This window comes from Giraffa tippelskirchi, chromosome 4 (assembly GCF_054371585.1).
Source record: "Giraffa tippelskirchi isolate mGirTip1 chromosome 4, T2T-mGirTip1v1.2.pri, whole genome shotgun sequence".
Lineage (NCBI taxonomy): Eukaryota > Metazoa > Chordata > Mammalia > Artiodactyla > Giraffidae > Giraffa > Giraffa tippelskirchi.
Window position 1 is genome coordinate 8,050,062 of NC_137278.1, and position 18,461 is coordinate 8,068,522.

Here is an 18,461-nt window from a genome sequence, read left to right on the forward strand (position 1 = left end):
GACGATGAGCGCCGTTTTTTTTTTTTTTAATCTTTGAACTCTGCCCTCCTCCCCGGCTCCGCGGCCAAACCCGAGAAACAGACAAAAACCACTTTTAAACCGAGGCCCCCCTACCCCTCGCCGGCCCCCACCACCTCTTCTAGGGCAAATTCTTGTGCCGGGCGTCCCCTCGCTGGGTCTCGGTCCCCGAATGTACAGCTGGCGGCTCCTCGCCCCCTCCCACCCCCAACCCCACGCGAGGCCCCAAATCGCGGGACAGTGGGGTCCTCGGGGAAGTCGGTTGGGGACGGTCCTCCTCAAAGCTCCCCACCAAGTCCCCGCCAGATGACAGACCCCCTTCTGTGCGACAGTCGGACCTGGGGCTCAGAGCCGTTCCTTCCCGATGCGGACGACGCGGGGAGGAGGGTCTGCTCGGTGCCCGGCGCCAGCTCGCAGCAGGGAACCACTCCAGCCGCCGGCCGCTTTGCCGGGTGAGCCGTCTCCCCCGCCCCCACCCCGCCCCCCGCACCGCCGTCCCCGCAGAGTGACCTGGACCTCCCGTCCTCCAGAGGGCGCTGCCTGGGCCCGGCCCGCAGACCGACCTTCCGAGTGGACAGGCCCGGGCGGAGCCACGGGGAGACACGGGGACCCGCGGATCCGCGAGCCAGAGCTGCCCGGCCCGGCCCACTCCTCCCCGCCGGTGAGAGCTACGAGGCGGCGGAGGGGGTGAGGGGAGGTGGCAGTGAGGTTTCCAGGGCGGGGACGAAGTGCGCGGGCCGGGCACGGCTCGAGGGGGACGGCGAAAACCCAGGGGCCACTCGGATGGAGGCTGCGGTCTTCGTGGGCAGGTGGGGACACCGCATTAGGATGTGATGCTGGATCTGTCCGTAGAAGAAGAGGCTAGTGGAATGGGGGGGGCGGTTAGAGTGGAGGGAAGCCTTCCTCCTACTTTGTTCGCGGAAGACAGTAAAAGGCGGCAGCGGGGTGGGGGTGGGGGTGATGTTATTGACAGAACGCGCGCACCCGGGACCGGGTGGGAGCATCAGAGGGGTGTGAGTGGCCGGGGGCTTGGCTTGTTCGGCACGTGATTGGCCTAAATAAAGGCCGAAGGGTGGGGTGGGAGGTGTATCCGTATCAGGCGCCGCTCCTGGAGGGACCCGAGCGGGGGGAGTGGAGAGATGGAGGGCGGGATTGGGCGTTTGGAGGAGGAACTGTTAGGAAGATTTGGAGGCAGTTGGCGGGAGAGTGGTTAAACCTCGCAGCTGGTGGGATTGGAGGAGTATTGAAGGGACGGAGCGCACGCCTGGCGCGCTCTGGGCGGGACCGGGAGGGTAGCCGTGAAGCTCAGTCGGCAGCGCGCGAGGGCCGCAGGCTGGGGCTGGGAGACCGGGATCCATCTAGCCCGACTCCCTCCCTTCTCGCAGCCACCATGTTCAACCAGCAGCAGCAGTTCCAGCAGCTCCAGCAGCAGCAGCTTCAACAGCAGCAGTTGCTGCAGCTCCAGCAGCTGCTCCAGCAGTCCCCACCGCAGGCCCCATTGCCCATGACCGTCAGCAGGTGAGCTCCCCACTGGAGGGCTGGGCAACTCTGGCCCGTGCCTTGGAGTCCCCCCTTCCAGCCCTTTCGCCCAGAGGCAGCCCTGTCTGAGCCCTGGAGGTCATCAGTTCCCACCCCAAGGGGATCCTCTTCAGTACAGAGGGGCAGAGAATGGAGGGGAGGGTGTCAGAGAAGAGGGAGGGTCTGCCTCTCCCCATAACCCTCTGACCCCCGCTCTCAACACACAGGGGGCTCCCCCAGCAGCAGCCACAGCAGCAGCTCCTGACTCTCCAGGGGACCAGCCCCACCTCCCTCCTCAACGGTTCTGTGCTGCAGAGAGCCTTGCTTCTGCAGCAGTTACAAGGTATGGCTGCGGGTGCACCGAATCTCATCCAAGCCACACAGCAACTCTGAAAGGGAGCTACTGTCAATATCCCAGTTTACAGATGAGGACACTGAGGCTCTGGGAGGTGGAAGTCCCTAGGTTGCTTAGCTGAATGCAGGTCTGTCTGATCACAGAGGCGTGCCCTTGGCCGTGGTGCTAGCTCTGTAGGCGCTACTCAGCACATATTTTGCTGACATTGAGAGATTAGATGATATGATGGATGGAAAGATCTATTTTGACCACCCTCCTTTGCATCCAGTTTGACAGATGAGGGCACTGAGGTCCGGAGAAGGGACGTCATTTGCCCTGGGTCACACAGCATCAGCAATGGCTGAGCTAGATGGAGGCCTGGGCCTCCTGACCCCTGTATCTCTGAGTGGGTGTCTCTAGCCCTCTGCATTAAGCCTGTGCCCTCACCCGGGTTTCTCCACGTGCAGAGAAGTCTTTCAGCTTTTCTTTCCATGATGCTGCTCCCAATACTTCAGCCACTGTGGGAGGAGGCAGGGGTCCAGAGACATGGAGCCAGCTCTTCTTCAGACCTAGCCCCTCCCACAGGGTAGCTGTGACATGCTGACTGGTCCTTCAGGGCTGAGCACTGTGCTGAGCCCCTTACAAGCCCAGTTTCTTGATTCTGCTGACAACCCTAAGGGGAGATACACTCATGGCCTCATTTTACACATGAAGAAACTGAGGCCCAGGTGTTGATTAGAGCTCTTACTACAGAGCTTTGTTCTGAGACACCAGGCTATCCTGCCTCCCAGCAGGGTATGCAGCCAGGTCAGAAGATGTGATGTTGTCACTTTTCAGCCCTCCCGTGGCCACATGGGTGTGGATGATCCTGGGAGCCGGCTTATAAATTATAGAGGGATGGATAGAGATATAAGACCACATACAGGAACCTACAATGTTTACATATTTTTTTTCACTCTTTTCATTCTCATTTTAAAAGTCACACTCTTCAAAGAAGAGCGAAAGAAATATTTTAAAAAGAGGACAAGAAAATCCAAATCATATGTAGACTCACTTCTAAAGAAAAAGAACACCCATTAAAGTGTTGGTATATTTCCTCCCATTTTTTTTTCCTAGGCACAGACTTGGGGATTTATATATGACTGTAATTAGTGATATACATGAAAGACTGTATTTTGTTTCTTTTTCACTGAGAAGAATGGCATGTTCATTTACCATATGATTTGACAGTCTCTATAAAGATTATTTTTAACAGCTGTTTAATATTCCACTGGAGGTGTGTGTCCTTATGTCCCTAAACTTTCTCAGCTGTTTCCTTCTTCTACTTCTTTTCTTTATTTTTCTTTTCTTTCTCTTTTTTGCTGCTTTAAATAATGGGATGAATATCATGTCTGAGAATATTTTCTTAGAATGGATTCCCAAAAGTAGAATGACTGGGTCAGGGAGGATGGGTGTTTTATGGTTCTCGATAAGTATTGCCAAATTGCTTTCCCAAAGGACTGGACCAGTTTGCAATGCCACCAGCCACGTATGACAGTGCCGGTCTCACCATGCCCACAGCAACACTGGGTATTATACTCTTTTCTAATATGTATGTATATATACATCTAGTCTAATTTGCTTGGCAAAAAAGCTATATCACTAATGCTTTAGCTTACATTTCTTGGAGTGCTTTTAGTTTACATTTCTTAGTGCGCTTGAACATTTTATATGTGTCTGCTGAACGTTTGTAATTCATTTTGTGACTTGTCCATGTCCTTTGTCCATTTCTCTTTTAGAGTGTGCCATCTTTTATCTCACTGTTTAAGAGCTGGGTGGTGTTCTCTCTGCACATATGTGTATATGTGTTTAAGTTAATGTTCACAAAATGCTTAGTAAATACCAGGCACACTTGTATATTTCACTGAATCCTCATAAAACATTGTGAGTCAAGCACTATTACTATACCCATTTTACAGATGAGGGAACTGAGGCTAAGACAGGGAAACTTATTTGCTCAGGGTCACAGAACTTGTACTAGAGAGCCTGCATTTAAACCATTTCTCCCAGCACATCTGACCCATTCATGCCTGTAACCCCTGTATTTCCCATCCCAGCACTGGGGCAAGGATTTAAACTGTCCTTTATTGGATCAGACACATCCCCGGTGCTCTGAGTCAGATGAAGTGCCTGCCCTTAAGGAGTTCCCAGGGTGGTTAAGTGGGAAGTGGACAAGGAAATTGTGCAGCTGGTCTGGAAACAGGGAGCTGGGCTTCTGGGGACAGAGAGAGGGTCTGAGAAGGCCTCTCAAAGGAGAATCACCTAAACGGAGGAATGAAGGATGACTGGAATATGCAGAGGCAGAACAGTCCAAGCAGAAGGAAGAGCATGTGCAAAGGCCCAGAGGCAGGCAGACCCAGGCTTGTTTGAGGCAGACCCATGCATGGGAGCATGTGGCTGGAGTACAGTGGGTGTGTGTGTGTGTGAACTGCAAGAGAGGGAGTCGAGGGGGGCAGGGCTGGACCTTGCGTAGTGAGGAATGGGCTTCCTTCCCGAGCGTCAGGAAGCTATGGAAGGGTTCAGCAGGGGGAGGGGCAAATTCAGAATGTGGTTTTTAGAAGGACCACAGTACAAAGACTGACTGGCTGAAATTCACACGTGGGATGAAGCGGCTTTGGAAGGAAGAGGGGCGATAGGAGTGGAGACCTGAAAGGGAGTCAGGCTGGACTGAGAAGAAGGGTAAGAGTCAGGGTTAAGAGAATTTGGTGTTGGCTCATGTGGGGGAGGGTAAAGAGAGAGGGGAGTCAGGAGGACCCCCAGAATCCTACCCGGGAGCTGGTGAGTGGACAGCAGTGCCGCTCCCAGAGATCCTGGACAGGCCACTCCTTCACTTTGTGTCTGTTTTGTTATCAGTGGAGAGGATAATAGTTACCCTGAGGGTGGTTGGGTGGTGTGACTGAGGCTGTTTTTAGCAAGTGCCCGGTCACCAAAAGACATTTCCTTTTTAAAAAATATTTATTTATGTATTTGGCAGCACCAGGTCTTAGTTGTGGCCTGTGGGGTCTAGTTCCCTGACCAGGGATCGAACCCAGGCCCCCTGCATTGGGAACGTGGAGTCTTAGCTGCTGGACTTCCAGGGAGGTCCCCTAGGAGACTTTTGATGAAGGGTAGTTGGTGTTGGTAGGAGAGTTATCTTGTTATTCCAGGGACCAATCATCTTGCTGGTTCTCCCTTTGGATCCTGTGCTGAATCTCTTATATCCTTTAAAGTGTATCCTAGAGCATGCCTGAGGGTGAGCGGAGTTTCTGGGGGTGCCCAAGCCACTGACTAGGGAGGCCTTTGAGGAGGGAAAAGGGCCCCTTCCCTCACAAGCTGGAGCAGAAAACCAGCCTGAAAGCCCCCTCCCACCAGTGCTTCAGGTGGGTCTGGGCTTTCGGCTCTCATCTCTTCCCCTCTGGCTGCCCTTGGGTGGGAAGGGTCCCCTTGGAAGTTATCTGTGATGCTCCCATGGTTCTCTGGGGCACTGACCCCTGACCCTAACCTTTACTACCTGACCACAGTTGTAATCCCCCTTCTGCCGTCTTTTCACCCACAGGTAACCTCCGTGGCTACAACCTGGCAACCCCCAACCTGACACCCCCCAGCCTCACACCCCCACAGCTGGCCACCCCAAATCTCCAGCAATTCTTTCCTCAGGCCACTCGGCAGTCCCTGCTGGGCCCTCCTCCTGTCGGGGTCCCCATGAACCCCTCCCAGCTCAACCTTTCAGGGCGAACCCCCCAGAAACAGGCCCGGACTTCCTCCTCTACGACCCCCAATCGCAAGGTGAGTGGTGTCTAGGGGCATGGATGGGAGAGGATGTATCTGGGGACCCACCAGCAGTACCCCCTCCAGCTCACACTGGCCTTGGGGCTGATCATAGCTCTCTCTGTGCCTCAGTTTCCTTATCAATAAAATGAGAGGGGGGAGAGTTAGACTCGTCTAGTGTTTCTAAAACTTTAAATATGTCTGAACCCCAAAGTGATTTTTGCTATAACCAAACACCACTCGAACTATTTATTCCCTTTTTATTTACCATTTCTATTATTTACTAATACTGTTTGCTAACAATTCTCTCTTTTTGAAAAGACTGAGGTGTAATTGACATATAACACTGTGTTCATTGTAGGTATATTTTACCAACTTTCTTTAAATTGGCACTGCCCAGTGGAAATTAAATGTGAGCCACACATGTAATTTAAAATTTTCGGGTAATCACAGTAACAAAGTAAAAAGAAACAGGTAAAATTAATTTTACTCACATATTGTATTTAACCTAATATATTAAAAATTATCATTTCAACATGTAATCAATATAAAAAATGAACAAGGTATTTTATATTCTTTTGAGGGTTTTTTTTTGATACTAATTCTTTAAAATTGGTATATATTTTATGCTTACATCTCGACTTGGCTTGCCACAATTCCAGTGCTCAAAAGTCAGGCACATGTACCTACTGGCTACTGTCTGGGGTAGTATAGCTTTAAATGAACACTGCTTTTCTGTTACATTTGTTTAAAAAAGAAACAATCACTATCTGAAATTAAAAAAAAAAAAGCAACCCAGTACAGTAACTCTGAATTAATCCCCAGGTGTAGAAGTAAAAGAAAAGTGATTGGGGTAAAACAATGTTATAAAATCCTAAACTCAACTCTGTCTGTTGCCAGCCGAAGTGTCTGAGCCTTTAGTGAGTTCTCCCTGACTTGATCAGGAAGAACCAGAGAGGTTTGCAAAGGAAACAATATGCTCCCTATGTCTGTCCTGTCCCCGGATGTCCAGACAGCTCCTCACACATACCACACTCCTGAGAGCACCCCAATTGGGAGAGGGGGCAGCACCCACCTTTTCTGGCTCTGACGCCACCCACATCCCGAGGTGAGGCATTTCCCTCCAGAGAGGGGTCACAGCCTCTGACCTTCCAGTCAGGCCTGTCCTAACATGGTCCTGTCTAGTGTTTACCTCCTTGCCCCCATATTACATATGGGAAGACTGAGGCTCAGAGAGGAGGGTGAAGGTTGTCCTGGGCTGCATAGCTGTCGAGGCAGACCCAGAGTCCGGCCCTCCTGACTCTCAGACCAGTGCCTGAGAGCTGGGTAGTTTCCGAAGGGCGTGGAGCCCTGATATGGTGCATATTTCCACTCACCACTGGTCCCTTGGGCATAGTAGGAGGGAGGGAAGCAGCAGGTAGACCCCTGGGGCTCCCTGGGGTACCCTGGAGCCATCTGGAACTGTGTTCACTTAGCAGATGTCTGTTAAGGTCCGGCAGAGGACTCTCTGGGGCAGAGAAGGTATCTGGCTTGGGTCTCCTGGAAATCCTGGGCTGGGGAGGAGAGTGGTAGTGATGATGAGACCTTAATGTATATAAATCTCCAGCCGATGAATGATGGCCATGGGAAATGCCACAGAAAGGAGGTCCAAGGCCCCAGGAACCTGTACTATGGGTTAGGAGGGCTTCCTGCAAGAAGTGACTTGGAGGCTCTGGGAGAATACCCAGGGCTTTGGGGAGCCAGAGAGGCCGGTGTGGACACATAGAGGAAAGGGAGGCTGAGGCTGAGGGACAGGCCTGAGGTAGGGGCCAGATTGTGCAGGGGCATGGGGAGGGGAGTTAGTTTCAGGCTTGGGGTAAGGCAGGAATAGTCCAGGGCTACGGGAAGTCATGGGAGGGTCTCCGCCTGAAAGAGATAAGAGACATGATCAGGGCTGCATTTGAGAAGGGTCCCTCTGGCTGCTTCGTGAAGAGGGTAAGGAATCGGGGCAGCATCATGGACTCGGAGAAAGTATTGCATTGCCCAAACCTGCATTTACTTAACAGGCTGGCAGCTAGACGGAACCCCTGGACGTGATTCCCGGGGTGTTTAGGGTCTTCCCTTGGCAGCTCTGGGGCCAGGCTCCTTCATCCCCTGGAGCCTACATGTTGGAGCCGCTCTTGGGCAAGCGAGTATTTACTGGGGTAAGTGGCAGATATCAGAAATGGTTTCTGAAAGGAAGTAGGATTCTTCTTCTCAGACGATGCCTGTGGAGGACAAGTCAGACCCCCCAGAGGGGTCTGAAGAAGCTGCAGAGCCCCGAACAGACACACCCGAAGGTGAGGAAGAGAGGGAAGCTGCTGGCCCTTCAGAGGGACATGGGTTGGGGGAAGGTGGGTGCAGGGAACATGGAGGCAGATCTGGGAGGCAGGGCTCTTGTGGGGGGCGGGGGGAGTTGTGAGCCCAGGCCCCACCTCTCGGAACTGGGAGCTCATACATGCTCCACCCGGCATGGCAGTCTCTCCCCTGCCCTCCATCCCAGACCAAGAACCGCCTCAGTGCCCAGATGACATCACTAAGGAGAAACGCACTCCAGCACTTGAGCCTGAGTCTTGTGAAGCCTCTGAGCCACCAGCTAAAAAGTCAAAAAGGTAACTGAGGCCAAAAACCTGCCTGGTACCCAGGTGTTCTATACCTTCATTCCTGCAAAGGCAAAGGGTAGGGGTAGGTGGGGTGAGATCCTTCAAGGGAACAAGGCAAGGACCTTGGTTTCTGGCTTGCGGGGAGGTCAAACCTAATTTTTCATCTTACTTGGGAAGGCCCTTGGCCAAATGGACTCTGGCTTCTTCACTGTGGCTGGGCCACAGTGAGATGAGGGGGCCAGTGTGGAGGGGTGAAAACATTTTCACCTGGAACCTCAGATAGTGGGCAAAGGGTAGGCAGGCTTCCAGGACCTTGAATATGTACTAGCAAGCTGTGGGAGGTGGGAGCAAGTGATCCAGTTTGCTTAGGGGAAGCTGGGGCCCAGAGAGCTGAAGGGGCTTGCCCAGATCCCAGCTTATACGTGGCAGAGCCAGGACTGGAGCCTAGGTTAGGGCCTTTCTTGGGAGCCCCTGGGGCCAATTGGCAGACATGAATGTGATCTTCTGACCCTTCCCAGCTCAGAGGAGCCCACAGAGAAGGGGCCCCCAGGGCAGCTGCAGGCAGAGGTCCAGCTGCAGACCCGGATGATGGCACCCAAGCAGACACAGACACCCAAGCTGCTGCCTGAGCCCCTGGAAGCCCGAGTGCAGCCACGATTTCAGCCTCGGGTCCTGCAGATCACAGCCCAGGTGCAGCCACAGACCCAGCCGCAGACGCTCCCCGTAAATGCCCAGGTGCAGCCAAAGCTGCAGAAGCAGGCACAAACGCAGACCTCTCCAGAGCACTTAGCACCACAGCAGGCACAGCAGCAGCTGCAGAAGGAGGCAGAGCCACGGAGACAGGCGCAGCCACAGGCGCATCCACAGCCCCCCAGGCATGTGCAGCCACTGCTACAGAAGCAGGCACAGACGCAGACGTACCCACAGGTCCAGATGGAAGCACAGCCAAGGCTCCAGCCGCCAGAGCAGCCACCCAAGCAACCTCTGGTTCAGTTACCGGTGCAGCCACCAGAACCGACCCAGGGACGGCCTCAGACTCAGCCTCAGGCGTCGGAGCCAGCGTCGGAGAAAGCCCCAGTTCTGGTTCGCTCCACAGCGCCAGAAACACTGCCTGATACAGTAGAAGCTGGAGCAGGTAAGTGAGCACTGACTCCCAGCTGGCCTGGTGATGGGACTTGCTCTGCTGGGACCCTGCTCCTCCCCCGGCACTGTCGAGCCCTGACTGGGTGCCACCTGGGACTGAGGGTTGGGCTTGGATCCAGGGTTCCGGTCCACGTGCACTGGAGGCTTCAAAGTCCTAGCTGTGGGCAGAGAAAGTGGCTCTCAGGCCCACATCAGGGCCCAGGTGGGAGATGGACCCTGGGAAATGGAGCACACCTGTCATTTCAGGCCCAGAGGAGGCCCCGCCGGAGCCAGTGGGCACCCAGGTCAGCGTGGAGGAGAGCCAGGAGGAGTTGACTGGTGGCCTGGATGTGGCAGAATGTGAAAAAAGAGCGAGAGAGATGCTAGGGGTGGGTAGAGATGCTGATGAGGACCACACGGTGCGCCCAGTGGTGGGAGGGCCTCCTTCTGCCCCAGCTGTGGCCCCCCTACCCGGGACCCCCTCGTGTTTCCCCTCCTGTGAAATGTGACGGCAGCCCTCCTCCTGGATTTGCAGGCAGACCAGATTGGGTTTGACAGTGTTCATCCGCTCTCATGGGGGCCTTTACGTGCCTTTTCTCTGACAATCTGGAGGCACTTTTGGTGATAAGGGTCCCTTCCAGCTTGCTCACCCCAAAACTAGAGCTCTCAGAGCCCCCACATGGGTTACATTGCTCCAGTGGAGAGAGCATGGCGTGGAAGCCTGTGTCTAGGGCCTGGGACCCAGTCCTGCTTTCCACTCTGTGTGCTGTGTGCTAAGTCGCTTCAGTCCTGTCCCAACTCTTTGCAACCCTATGGACCGTAGCCCACCAGGCTCCTCTGTCCATAGGATTCTCCAGACAAGAATGCTGGAGTGGGTAGCCATGCCCTCCTCCAGGGGATCTTCTCGACCCAGGGACTGAACTTGCGTCTCATGTCTCCTGCATTGGCAAGTGGGTTCTTTACCACTAGCGCCACCTGGGGAGCCTTACAGTATAACGGTGGCCAAGCCCCCTTCCCTTCCTTGCATCTTCATTTCTCCATCTGTCACAGGAGGCAGGGGGAACTGAGGGCGACCTGGGTTTTTGAATATTGACTGCGGTGCTGTCTGGCTGAACGAGCCTGGGTGATCACCTAATGGCTCAGAGCCTCAGTTTTCCCGCCTGTAAAATGGGCTGTCAGGAGGGCTCCTAGAAGTTTAGCACAGGGCTGACTCACCATAAGCACCCAGCTGGTGGTAGCTCTGTTCCTGCTCCCCGTGCAGGTGTGGGGGGCCGGGGGCTCCCTGAAGGTCACCATCCTGCAGAGCAGCGACAGCCGGGCCTTTAGCACCGTACCCCTCACACCCGGGCCCCGGGCCGGCGACTCTACCTCTGCCACCCTTGCGGCAGCCAGCACATCCTCTAAGCAGGCCCTTCAGTTCTTCTGCTACATCTGCAAGGCCGGCTGCAGTAGCCAGCAGGTACCCTCCGGTGGGTGGGTGGGAGATCTCGTGGGTGGCTGGAGGGTTTGGGGTCTGTATGTGATACCCAGCCTACCTTTCCTAGGGCTGCCTCTGTGTCCACTTGGGCCCCCAAGCCCCACCTCCAGCAGCTGTAACTTTGCTCACAAAACCTCTCCAGACCAGCCAAGGGGGCAGGATTTCAGAGTCGGGTGGACCTGGTGCAAATCAGCCCTGACCGGCTATGTGGGTTTTGGAAGGTGAATTCCACCTTCCAAACTGAGGCACTGGTGCCTCAGTTTCTGTATGTGTCAGAAGAAACATTTAGAACCCACCTCTAGAAAAAGAAAAACTACCTCCCAGAGGGGTTCTGGGGATTCAGCAACTTGACATTGAAGTCATGAGTACCCAGGCTGGCCCAGAGAGAGTACAGCCTTAATAACAGCATCACACTGGTATGATTACTGTCACTATTGTTAGCGCTGCCTCTGTGTGCCTGCCTGGCCTGAGCAGAGCCACAGGGACCTGAAATCTGATCAGACTGCTCCTCACCTAGGAGGTGCTCACGGTCTCCAGGGGGAGCAGAGGCTCTGGCTGGCATGTGCTCACTCTGGGCCTCAGTTTACGAACCCTCTCTGGCCCATACAGGGTCCTAAGAAAAATGTCCTCCCAGTGGCGGTGGGGTGGCCAGGAAGCCCAGGTTGGAGGCCTCCTCTAGCCCCAGTGTTCAGGGGCTCACTCCTCACGCCCCTTCCTCACTCCCGAGTGCTGCAGGAATTCCAGGAGCACATGTCGGGAGCCCAGCACCAGCAGCGGCTCGGTGAGATCCAGCACATGAGCCAAGCCTACCTGCTGTCCCTGCTGCCTGTGCCCCGGGACGTCCTGGAGAGAGAGGACGAGTGAGTGGGGGCTCCCAGAGGCTCTGGACGGTAGGGGGGAGGTGGTCTCCTCAGCCCAGGTGGAGGGGGCCCCCGATCTACCATCCACAAGGTCTTAAGGGATTAAGATTGCCCTCTCCCACATACCTCTTCACTAACCGTGTGGCCTTGGCCCTCAGTTTTCCTTATCTGTAAAATGGTCTGGTGAGGGGTGTAATGCAGAAACTCATGAACTAGACAGCCTCTCTGTTTTTAAAGTAAAATTTTATTTATTTATTTTTGGCTGTGCTAGGTCTTTGTTGCTGCGTGCAGGCTTTCTCTAATTGCAGCAAGTGGGGCTACTCTCTAGTTGTGGAGTACGGGCTTCTCGTTGTGGTGGCTTCTCAAACTGCAGAGCACGGATTCCGTAGAGCATGCCTGCTTCTGTAGTTGTGGCTCGCGGGCTTGGTTGCCCCATGGCATGCGGGATCTTAGTTCCTGGATCAGAGATTGAACCTATGTCCCCTGCATTGGCAGGTGGATTCTTAACCCCTAGGCCAGCAGGGAAGCCCCTAGACAGTCTCTTAAGGCTCCGTCCAGGCAGGAACAGTGTGACCCCCTATATGGGAGGGAATTGAGTTGTGGCACAGACCCCCCACTTCCCTGGCATATGTGCTGCCTCCAACAGGGCCTGATGGTCAGGCAGGACCTGCTCATCTCATGGTCTGAGATGAGAACTTCCCTGGGTTTACTCCTTTCTTAGTCATGGGGGCTTGGTCCATTAGAAATGTGAGCCCTCCAGAGTCTGGGACTGGCTCTTGGGATGCTTAGTGGGCAACCACTGAGGCCTCCAGGAGCTGGGAGGCATCAGCAGTGAGAGAAACAGGATGGCATTGGCTCAGTCCACCCTAGGGGACATGGGCTCTGTCTCACCAAACAGCTGCCACTCAGCTCCAGATTTCCTGGTTTCTCAGAAGCATCTAGAAACTGATTTGTATGTGAATCTCCCAATTTCATAATGTTAACAGCTAGTTCAGAATTAAAACCAGAACAGCAGACTTCCCTGGTGGTCCAGTGGGTAAGATTTCACCTCTCAATGCAGAGGGTGTGGGTTCAATCCCTGGTTGGGGAACTAAGATCCCATGTGCCTTGTGGCCAAAAAACCAAAACATAAAACAGAATAAGTATTGTAACAAATTTAACAAAGACTTTAGAAATGATCCACATCCAAAAAAAAAAAATCTTAAAAAAATAAGAAACGAGTCCTGTGGAGGCCAAATCAGATCCTTTCCCTGGTCAGATAGGCCCTGAGACAATGGTCAGGGGCTCCGCGATGAGGATTTACAGAGAGTCACAGCTTGCAGCTCCCTGGGTGGGGTGAGGGGACAGGAAGGGCCCTTGGGTGGCCTCTGCTTGCATTCCTTGAGTGACGGGGAGCTCCCTCCAAAGGCTGTGGCTCTGTTAGCTGGTTCTCAGTTCGAGCGGAACTTCTCTGTGGCTTTGTAGGATTTCTCCACCCTTAAGCCTCCCCTTGCTTGCTGACCTAGGAGTTACACTTGGGCCAAATCAGCATAAAACCAGGAGAAAGGTGACTCACAGAGATGTTCCTTGCAGAGTTCATGCAGTGGTGAAAAAATTTACTTGGAAATGATCTAAAATATCCCAAACTAGGGGCTTAGATCAGTTCTTGGTGGAAGAACTAATAATATATAGGACAACGGCAGAGAATTGCTGATAATGTGGAAACATATGCCTGATGCAATTTCAGGACCAAACTGGATCCAAAATTGCATTTGCAGAATGAGTTTGACTATATAAAAATAGATATTGTGACAGAATGCAGGGCTGTAGCCCAAGCTGTAAACAAGCTTCAGGTGGAGAAGATTCGCTACACTGCGTCCTGACATGGCTGGATCCTGACTCGGCCCCGCCCAGAATGCCGCAGTCCTTCCTTTAGGCTGCCTGTCCTTCCCTCACAGTCAGTTCTGGACTGATCCCCTGCCAGACCTGGGATGCTGGGGTGAGGTCCTGGCCTCCCAGAGCTCACAGTCCACTGAGGGCAGAGAGGGAATCAGGTCCTCCCAATCCATTGTGGACAATGCTATGGCAGTGGCACTTTGGGGTCCCAGAGCAGGGCCTGACTTACTGGCATGGAGACAGGTCCTGGAATTGGGGAAGGGCTCAGACCAGCTCTGAGAAACACAGGGCATCCAAAGTGAAGGACAAAGAGGAGTTCTCAAAGCCAGATATTTTCAGATCTGTCACCCATCCTGGTGGCCTCCTGGTGTCCCCAGTGCTTCTAAATCTCATCCCTCCCCCCAAGTTTTCTCCTTTATTCTTAAACATTCTTCTAGATGAACCTCAGAATCTGTTTGTTAAGTTTCCAAAAAAAAAAAAAAACGATTCTGTTGGACTGGCATTCCATTTATGGAGCGTCTGGAAGAGCGGCTGTCTTTCCAAAAAGAATGCAGTGTCATGCTTTACTTGTTTTGATTGTCATCAGAGAGCCTCCACCCAGGCGCTGGTGCAACACCTGCCAGCTCTACTACATGGGGGACCTGATCCAGCATCGCAGGACGCAGGACCACAAGGTACCAGGGCCCCCCCCCCACTGGCTGCAAAGGTACCCCATGTGTGGTCTCCAAGACCAGGCCTGGGGAGGAGGGAGCCCAGGTTGGAAGTGGAAAGTAAACGTCAGTCTTTGTCCCTGCATGGCTGTAGCTCATGATGAGTCAGTCATGTTTCCTCTCTGGGCTTCAGTTTCCCCATCTGTCCAGTGTGAGCGAGGCACCATCTCACCCTGCATTCAGCCTCGGGACTCATGGGGTCCTCTGGCGCCTGCTCTCTCTGTCTTCTGACCTATCTCTCTGTTACCACCCACCATCCCATCTTGTGTTTGCCTGTGTTCTGTGGAGCACAGTCGGCTGATTGCAGAGTGGCCTAACTGTAACCCTAACCCTGAGACTGGAGGTAGCACACCTGAGACCTGCAGGTGGAAAGTGAGGTCTCGCTGGGCCCTGCCCAGCTGCACCTGCGGACGCTGTCCCCCAGCACTGCCCACTGGGCTCGCCTTCCATTCCTCAGCTCGCCAAACAATCCCTGCGACCTTTCTGCACCATTTGCAACCGCTACTTCAAGACACCCCGCAAGTTTGTGGAGCACGTGAAGTCCCAGGGCCATAAGGACAAAGCCAAGGAGGTAACCACAGCTCCCTCAGAGGACCCAGAGTGGTACAGAGCCTTGGCCAAGGCCACACAGCAAGTTAAGGTGTATTCCAGTCCAAATTCATAGCAGGGCCGGAGGGACTGGAGCTCTCTGGGGTGTGAGGTGGTTGGGGTGTCGCATTGTGGCTGCCCAGAGCTGACTTGAGCCCTTGCCCACCCTGGGAAGCTGAAGACGCTGGAGAAGGATATAGCCGGCCAAGACGAGGACCACTTCATCACGGTGGATGCTGTGGGCTGCTTTGAGGGCGATGAAGAAGAGGAGGAGGATGACGAGGAGGAAGAAGAGATAGAGGTTGAGGAGGAATTCTGCAAGCAGGTGCTTGGGGAGAGGGGGCGTGGAAAGGAGGCTGGAGGCTGGACTCCCAGACCAGGAGAGACCTCCCCCCACCTCCCAGGGGCCAGGAGACACTGCGCTGGCATTTGCAAACACTAAGACATGCCACGATCTAGTATTATTAGGAACGCTCTTCAATATGACAGCGTGTAAATATGCATCATGACGACGGTAGGGTGGCAGGTGAAATACACAGGGTCTTGGAAGCCTGCCTGAAATTTTTTCTTGTATTGTGGAAGAGAAAGGCATCTTAGGCCAATAAAATAGCATCACAGAGACATGGAGAGGGGAGCTATGTGGTACATACGGGAAAGTCGGTGAAAGGTGATGATGGTGATGGTGATGATGATGGTGGCGAGAGCAGTCAACTTTTTTTCTTTTAAAGTACTTATTATCAAGCTCTTTACAGAGAAAGCTTTCCAGATTGCCCAATTTTAAAAATAAGCCTGTGCTGGGTCTGCATTGCCGCACGGGCTTTCTCTAGTTGTGGCGAGCGCGGGCTACTCTCTAGCTGGCTGCACAGGTGTCTCATTGCAGTGGCTTCTCTTGTTGCAGAGCACTGGCTCTAGAGTGCTAGGGCTTCAGTAGTTGTGGCACATGGGCTTAGTTGCTCCTCGGCATGTGGGATCTTCCTGGACCAGGGATCAAACCCGTGTCTCCTGTATTAGCAGGCGGATTCTTTATCACTGAGCCATTAGGGAAGCTCTCCACGATTTTTTTTTTTTTTTTTTTGCCATGCCACGTGGCTTATGGGGTTTCAGTTCCCTGACCAGGGATTGAACCTGGGCCATGGCGGTGAATGCCTGGAATTCCAACCACTAGGGTACCAGGGAACTCCTGCAGTCAACATTTGTTGAGCACTTACTATATGCTAGGCATGTAACCAGGCACTTTCCTGGCAAAGTCTCACCCATTTGGATGTGAGGAAGCGAGACTCCACAGCCTGTGCTTAGAATACATCAGCTCTGCTGTCTCCTATGAGTGAGGAGCTGGAGGAGCTTTTCGGTTTAACAGGTGTTTCCGGAGCACCTGTTCTGGGCCAGGCCCTGGTCTTGGACACCAGGAATACCGGGGACCAAGGCCTGGCCCCTGTCCTTATAGAGCTTGCCAGTCACAGTCCAGGGTGGTGAGGGGGCAGCCAAAGAAGGCATGCACAGAGGGGCTTTGGATGGAGGGTTGCATGTGTGGCCTCCAGCCCTAAGCAGATTGGGGGTGGTGCCAGCTTGGCTGCTCAGTGATCAGTAGTGGCATGACCCTGGGCAAGCCCTTTGGTTTCTCTGAGCCTCCGTTTTCTCGGCTTAGAAGTAATAGTCCCAACTCAAGACTGTAAGGAAGGGCCACAGCCTTGGGGGTGGTCATCATTCTTAGAGGCCATATTTGTTTGCCTAGTAAGTGGTGGAGGGCACTGGTAGGCATGGTCTGAAAAGGGCTCATGTCAAGCAGGTGATCACTTGAAATGCACCCCCCCCCCACCAAGACTGTGGTCCCTGCAGCCTCCGGGAGCTGGCAGGGGTTCATGGTAGAGGCTAACCAGGGCTTGGGGCTCACCAGGGTTCACTACCCTACTCCTCCATCAACCAGCTGGGTGACCCTGGGCAAGTGGGTTAATGAGCCTGGGCCTTAGTTTCCTCATATGTGAAATGGGTGAACCATAGAAAGTTGTTACAAGGATTCAGTGAAATGCCACATGTGATGTGTTGGGTGTGGATTATGGCCACTGTGGGAACAGGAGGGCTTCCCGGAGAAGGGGATGGATTGAGGTGCACCTGGAAAGTAGAGATCGGGAAGGGCAACTCTGGGGAACAGGATCAGCATGGGCAAAGGCTCAGAGGATGCCACCCACAACCTCCTCCTGGAAATCAAGGGGCTGGCGTTGAAGAGCATGGGTGGGTTCCAGGCCCCGCCTGTGTTTAGGAGGAGACTAAGGGAAGCCAGAACCAACCGGGGCCCACATTGCTGTGTTTCCAGATGAGATCCAGAGATGTATCCATAGAGGAGTGGAAAGGCTCGGAGACCTACAGCCCCAACACCGCATACGGTAAGACCCCAGCCCTGACCCCACCTGCAGGAGCAGCGGCCCTCGGGTCCCAGTCACAGCATCCTGGCCAGGCAGCCTGTCCCCTCGTCCTGGTCTCTTTCCCCACCTGGAGGGTATTAGGGGAGGATAGGCCCCTAGGTGCGGGGAGGGGTTGAGGCACCGGGCTGGCATGGGGATGTGAGCGCTTAGCCCCTACTGTCCCTCAGGGGTGGACTTCCTGGTGCCGGTGATGGGCTACGTCTGCCACATCTGTCACAAGTTCTACCACAGCAACTCGGGGGCGCAGCTCTCCCACTGCAAGTCCTTGGCCCACTTTGAGAACCTGCAGGTGAGTCCAGCCTCCTGCCCTGCTCCGCCCTGCCCAGGGGGGTCAGACTCCTTCCGAGCTGACGGGAACAGCCTGTGGCCACCTCCCTCCTAGCCCCTTGGCATCAGCCCCTGGGCACAGCCCCCATCGAGAGGCTCTACTCACAAAGGGAATCTGAACCAGGTCGGGGCGAAGGTCTTTTTGCAATTGTTCTGGAGTGGGTGGTGCTGAGGGCCGGAGAATTAGCACTAGAGGTCTGGCCCAGAGAGGCTGAGCACTTCACACAGGGTCACACAGCATGTCCAACACTGTCTCAGCGGGGCTGGGGAAGCAGCCTGTGGCCCGGAGCACGCCAGGTTGGGAGGAAGCCTGGACCTCACCTGCACTCTCTGTGTCCAGAAATACAAGAAGGCCAAGAAATCCAGCCCCACCACCAGGCCCGTGAGCCGCCGGTGTGCCATCAACGCCCGGAACGCCCTGACTGCTCTGTTCGCCTCTGGTGGTCGAGGACCCACCCAGCCCAGCACCCAGGACACAGCCAAAACCCCCAGCAAGATGACGCCTACACCCCCTCGGCCCCCACTGCCCCGGCGCTCCAGACGCCTCAGAACCTGACGGAGGGAGCACCCCATGCCCGCCCCATCTCGGTCCCGATTGGCTATGCTTTTTGGGAGTCTGTGTGGACACTTTGATATGGTTGGTATTTTTACTGAAAATCTAATAAAGGAAGGTAGATTGGCCTGTATAGTCTCCACCAGTACTTCTGTCTGCATGGATAGGGGGAGGGGGACCCCCAGCCGGCTCTCAGCTGGCGCCCAGCCTCTGCAGGTAGTGAGGAGGCACTGCTGGAAAGCTGAAGACGGG

General features: G+C 54.3%; 1 protein-coding gene across 25 annotated transcripts; it reads left to right on the top strand.

The window, feature by feature from the left end:
• The first annotated feature begins 257 nt into the window (after positions 1-257).
• CIZ1 (CDKN1A interacting zinc finger protein 1) lies at positions 258-18,342 on the top strand. 25 transcript variants are annotated; one of them, XM_081587008.1, is made up of 18 exons: positions 258-470; positions 549-679; positions 1,404-1,536; positions 1,764-1,879; positions 5,445-5,674; positions 7,881-7,974; positions 8,178-8,286; positions 8,796-9,132; positions 9,205-9,412; positions 9,667-9,788; positions 10,661-10,858; positions 11,612-11,736; positions 14,198-14,285; positions 14,779-14,892; positions 15,085-15,234; positions 17,221-17,290; positions 17,497-17,618; positions 17,997-18,342. In XM_081587008.1, the coding sequence occupies exons 1-18, from the start codon at positions 325-327 to the stop codon at positions 18,210-18,212; spliced, it is 2,709 nt and encodes a 902-aa protein (XP_081443134.1). In that variant the 5' UTR covers positions 258-324; the 3' UTR covers positions 18,213-18,342. The 25 variants fall into 25 exon arrangements, with proteins under 25 accessions (XP_081443134.1, XP_081443130.1, XP_081443132.1 ...); XM_081587004.1 differs by having other exon boundaries at positions 8,154-8,286; positions 8,796-9,412; XM_081587006.1 differs by having other exon boundaries at positions 8,796-9,412.
• The last annotated feature ends 119 nt before the right edge of the window (positions 18,343-18,461 follow it).

What these genes read in the sequence shown, in the direction of transcription:
- CIZ1 (XM_081587004.1), top strand. Translation starts at nt 325, where the DNA reads ATGACAGACCCCCTTCTGTGCGACAGTCGGACCTGGGGCTCAGAGCCG. An exon ending in CCGAACAGACACACCCGAAG is followed by an intron (nt 7,975 to 8,153) that starts GTGAGGAAGAGA and finishes CCGGCATGGCAG; the next exon opens with TCTCTCCCCTGCCCTCCATC. An exon ending in CCAGCTAAAAAGTCAAAAAG is followed by an intron (nt 8,287 to 8,795) that starts GTAACTGAGGCC and finishes GACCCTTCCCAG; the next exon opens with CTCAGAGGAGCCCACAGAGA.